This window comes from Coccinella septempunctata, chromosome 3 (assembly GCF_907165205.1).
Source record: "Coccinella septempunctata chromosome 3, icCocSept1.1, whole genome shotgun sequence".
Lineage (NCBI taxonomy): Eukaryota > Metazoa > Arthropoda > Insecta > Coleoptera > Coccinellidae > Coccinella > Coccinella septempunctata.
In genome coordinates, this window is record NC_058191.1 from 16,132,564 (window position 1) to 16,137,951 (window position 5,388).

Genomic DNA, 5,388 nt, shown 5'->3' on the forward strand with positions numbered 1-5,388 from the left:
GCAAATAAGAATGCATCACCTACAATGGCAGCCGACAAGAAGAACACATCACCTGCCAGGTCTACATCTACAGTGAGTAGGTCGAAAAAGAGAGCGGCAATTGCGAAAGAAAAGAAGTCAAAATTAACGAAATCTCCCTCGAAAGCTAAGAAGGCAAACAAATCGCCGACGAAGAAGCCCAAAGCACCGAAACCAAAAACGGTCAAATCAGTAACGGCTCCGAAGAAAGTAACGTCTCCCAAAAAGAAAAAAAGAAACGTATATAATTTTGGAAGGAAAAAAATTTGAATCCGGTCCTTTTCAGGGCCTCTAGAATTTTCTGTCAAATATTACTTTTATAGATTTTCACTAGCTAGAGATACGATGTCATACAAGATGTTTTCATCGAACACGGTAGGTAATTTTTTTCGGAAAATGTAAATATTTTTGAAAATGCTATCACATAAGTGCCGAATTCTAAAAATCATTTGACGGTCAGCAATTTTGCCGAATAATTTCAGGTGCAGAATATTCACGATTTCTTTCAAGCTATCCGATCAAAAAATCATGAAAACTAATATAATATTTGGGTCGAATTGATCCAACAGTTTTCGAGATATTCATATCATACTTTGCCGAATTGACCACTGAAATCTCAATTCTTATCTAAACTATCGAACTCTAATTCAACACGTGCACCTCAAATCGAAAACTGTGTACAGTTTCGAGATTTGGGTCGAATTATTCCAATATTTCCTTAGGAATTGAAATAATACTGTGTCGAATCGAACACTGAAATATCAATTCCTATCAGAACTATCGAACTGAAAGTTAACATGTCCATCTCACTTCGAAAACTATGTGTAGTTTCAAGATTTGGGTCGAACTGATTCAACAGATTTTGAGAAATTGATATCACACTTTGCCGAATTGACCACTGATATCTCGATTCCTATCTGAACTATCGAACTGAAATTCAACATGTGTATCTCAATTCGAAAACTTTGTACAGTTTCGAGATGTGGGTCGAATTGATCCAACCTTTCCTTAGGAATTGAAATCGAACTTTGTCGAGACGACCTACGAAATTCCCCGGAGATCCGAATGGGAGGGTATTTTACCTCCGGATACGAATTTTGTCCTGTTCGACTGATCCATCTTTTTGTAGGAGCTGCGTTAGGAGGTGTTCAAAAGCTGCACTGGTAACGCTGTCAGTGCAACTTTGGTTGCGGCTACGACTAGATTATCCTGTGGCACAGGTATCCAGATGACAAGGTCTGAGACGTAACTTGAGCAACGCAGAGAGCCATTTCCTGCTCAAGCCAATGTTTAGGCTACGTAATTGTGGAAAACAGAGTTATACCGCTCATGTTCGGTCGCCAGAGCCTCGTTCGTAAGAAAAGGGTGCACCGCGAGTAGGTGAGGTTGGCATTTGAGAGGAGAGGCTATAAAACGCATCCTTTCCCCTTACACCCCAATATTACACTTTGCCGAATTGACCACAGAAATCTCAATTCCTATCTGAACTATCGAAATGAAACTCAACACGTATATCTCAATTCAAAAATTAGTAAAGTTTCGAGATTTGGATCGAATAGATCCAACAGATTCTTAGGAATTGATATCAAAATCAATCGAATCGACCTCCGATCTCCCTTTCTGTCAGAAGCAACGAACTGAAATTCAACTTATGCATCTCAATTCGAAAACTATCTACAGTTTCAAGATTTGGCTCGAATTGATCCAACAATTTTTGTGAAATTGATTTCACACTTTGCCGAATTGACCACTGAAATCTCAATTCCTATTTGAATTATCGAATTGAATGAAACTGAATACGTATATCTCAGTTCAAAAATTGTGTACGAATTCTGATGGTCAATCAATAAAGAAAAAGTTCTATTCATCATGAATTGTTCGATCAAGGAGACTCAAATTTCGAAATAATAACTTATGATAAGAATATCCGGGAACCTTGACAGGAGCGACTTCCACAAGTCTGGGAAGAATAGTTTCGGTCCGTCAAAAATGAAATATCGGCCTATTTTCCATATCGCATTCGTCCGAAATACGATGCAATGATGAACCCAATAATTGGTACAAATAAAAAATTCTAAATTCCTCGAGATTTCGCAGGAAACTTGCAATTTCAAGTCCTTAGCAATAATTTACCAACCAATCGCCCGTCAAATTTCCGTCAACTTCGCTAATATCGGTACCACTATCAGAAGAAATCTAAAGTGTAAAGGTTAAACAATGACATTTTCAACATCCGAGTCTGAAATGCAACAGGCAACTACGCCCGCCACTGCTGTTGGTAAGACGCTAAACAAAGCTGAGAAAAAAAACCTCAGCAAGGTCAAAACATGTCAAACCCAGCCATCCCCCAACTTCCGATATGGTTAATAGTGCCATCAAAGGATTGAAAGAAAGGAGCGGATCCTCGTTGCAAGCTATCAAGAAATAGATCGGTTCGAATCACAAGGTCGATTCTGAAAGACTTGCACCGTTCATAAGAAAATTATCTTAAGACCGCTGTACAGTCCGGTTCCTTGATTCAGACCAAAGGAAAAGGAGCGTCTGGTTCTTTCAAATTGGCCGCTGGCGGTTCTACAACAAACGCGTCGAAGAAAGTTGCGAAAAAATTGGTCAAGTCGGCCGATGGAGCAAATAAGAATGCATCACCTACAATGGCAGCCGACAAGAAGAACACATCACCTGCCAGGTCTACATCTACAGTGAGTAGGTCGAAAAAGAGAGCGGCAATTGCGAAAGAAAAGAAGTCAAAATTAACGAAATCTCCCTCGATAGCTAAGAAGGCAAACAAATCGCCGACGAAGAAGCCCAAAGCACCGAAACCAAAAACGGTCAAATCAGTAACGGCTCCGAAGAAAGTAACGTCTCCCAAAAAGAAAAAGTGAAACGTATATAATTTTGGAAGGAAAAAAATTTGAATCCGGTCCTTTTCAGGGCCTCTAGAATTTTCTATTAAATATTACTTTTATAGATTTTCACTCGCTAGAGATACGATGTCATACAAGATGTTTTCATCGAACACGGTAGGTAATTTTTTTCGGAAAATGTAAATATTTTTGAAAATGCTATCACATAAGTGCCGAATTCTAAAAATCATTTGACGGTCAGCAATTTTGCCGAATAATTTCAGGTGCAGAATATTCACGATTTCTTTCAAGCTATCCGATCAAAAAATCATGAAAACTGATATAATATTTGGGTCGAATTGATCCAACAGTTTTCGAGATATTCATATCATACTTTGCCGAATTGACCACTGAAATCTCAATTCTTATCTAAACTATCGAACTCTAATTCAATACGTGCACCTCAAATCGAAAACTGTGTACAGTTTCGAGATTTGGGTCGAATTATTCCAATATTTCCTTAGGAATTGAAATAATACTGTGTCGAATCGAACACTGAAATCTCAATTCCTATCAGAACTATCGAACTGAAAGTTAACATGTCCATCTCACTTCGAAAACTATGTGTAGTTTCAAGATTTGGGTCGAACTGATTCAACAGATTTTGAGAAATTGATATCACACTTTGCCGAATTGACCACTGATATCTCGATTCCTATCTGAACTATCGAACTGAAATTCAACATGTGTATCTCAATTCGAAAACTTTGTACAGTTTCGAGATGTGGGTCGAATTGATCCAACCTTTCCTTAGGAATTGAAATCGAACTTTGTCGAGACGACCTACGAAATTTTCAGTTCTATCAGATCAACGAACTGAAATTCAACATATGCATCTCAATTTGAAAACCATATACAGTTCCAAGATTTTGCCCGAATTGATCCAACAGTTTATGGAAAATTGATATCACACTTTGCCGAATTGACCACTGAAATCTCAATTCCTATCAGAACTATCGATATGAAATTCAACATGTGCATCTCAATTCGAAAACTATGTGAAGTTTCAAGATTTGGGTCGAATTGATCAAACGGTTTTTGAGAAATTCATATCACACTTTGCCAAATTGACCACAGAAATCTCAATGCCTATCTGAACTATCGAACTGAAATTCAACATGTGCATCTCAATATGCAACTCAATTCGAAACCTATGTACAGTTTCAAAATTTGGCTCGAATTGATCCAAAAGTTTATGGGAAATTGATATCACACTTTGCCGAATTGACCACTGAAATCTCAATTCCTATCAGAGCTATCGATATGAAATTCAACATGTTCATCTCAATTCGAAAACTATGTGAAGTTTCAAGATTTGGGTCGAATTGATCAAACGGTTTTTGAGAAATTCATATCACACTTTGCCAAATTGACCACAGAAATCTGAATTCCTATCTGAATTATCGAACTGAATGAAACTCAATACGTATATCTCAGTTCAAAAATTGTGTAGAGTTTCGAGATTTGGATCGAATTTTGATGGTCAATGAATAAAAGAATAAGTTCTATTTATCATGAATTGTTCGATCAAGGAGACTCTACTTTCGGAATAATAACTTCTTTTTTTCATAAAGAACTATTCATGCCCCTCAAAAATAATGAATTACATTCGATAGATCATCTATCCAGGAATACTATCCAAAAAACAGTTTGAAAAAATTCCTTCATTTGGAGTCTTGCCTGCAAAACGAGTGGCGTAGGGTGTAATTCTCTTGAATTTTCGAAAATCTCCAATATCTCGAAAACCAAGGCCCTTTTACTGAACGTAAAATATATTTTTCTGAACCGCCATAGAGTCCTCTACCCCCAGGCTCAATATTATCCATTCATTACGCCACACCCTGTATATGGATACCTTGACAAGAGCGACTTCGGCAAGTCTGGGAAGAATTGTTTCGGTCCGTCAAAAATGACATATCGACCTATTTTCCATATCGCATTCGTCCGAAATACGATGCAATGATGAACCCAATAATTGGTACAAATAAAAAACTTTGAAATCCTCGAGATTGCGCAGGAAACTTTCAATTTCAAGTCCTTAGCAATAATTTACCAACCATTCGCCCGTAAAATTTCCGTCAACTTGGCTAATATCGGTCCCACTATTTGAAGAAATCCAAAGTGTTAAGGTCAAACAATGTCATTTTCAGCCTCCGAGTCTCAAGTGCGACAGGCAACCACGCCCGCCACTGGTGTATGTACACAGTTTTCGAATTGAGATGCACATGTTGAATTTCAGTTCGAAAGGACCGTGGGGACCTGTGGACTTCAGTTCTACCTGGGGTTAGGCCCCCACAGTTGCTGGCGGTGTGGCAATGAAGGCCACCACAGGGAGGACTGCCGAGGGGAAAGGACGAAGTTCTGTTCCAGGTGCGGCCGTGTGGGGGTCTTTTCCAGGGTGTGTTGCGTTAGAGATAGGGGATCAATGACCGCCAGAACTGCCTCAGGACCGACCGCAACTCCAGGG

General features: G+C 38.7%; 1 protein-coding gene across 1 annotated transcript; it reads left to right on the top strand.

Moving 5' to 3' along the window:
* Positions 1-24: 24 nt before the first annotated feature.
* Positions 25-2,900, top strand: LOC123310284 (histone H1B-like). Its single transcript, XM_044893750.1, has 2 exons — positions 25-258; positions 2,511-2,900. Exons 1-2 carry the CDS (start codon positions 25-27, stop codon positions 2,898-2,900), a joined length of 624 nt encoding a protein of 207 aa, XP_044749685.1.
* The last annotated feature ends 2,488 nt before the right edge of the window (positions 2,901-5,388 follow it).

Coding starts and splice junctions, on each gene's coding strand:
- LOC123310284 (XM_044893750.1), top strand. CDS start 25: ATGGCAGCCGACAAGAAGAACACATCACCTGCCAGGTCTACATCTACA. Junction 259..2,510: donor CCAAAAAGAAAAAAAGAAAC/GTATATAATTTT, acceptor AATTATCTTAAG/ACCGCTGTACAGTCCGGTTC.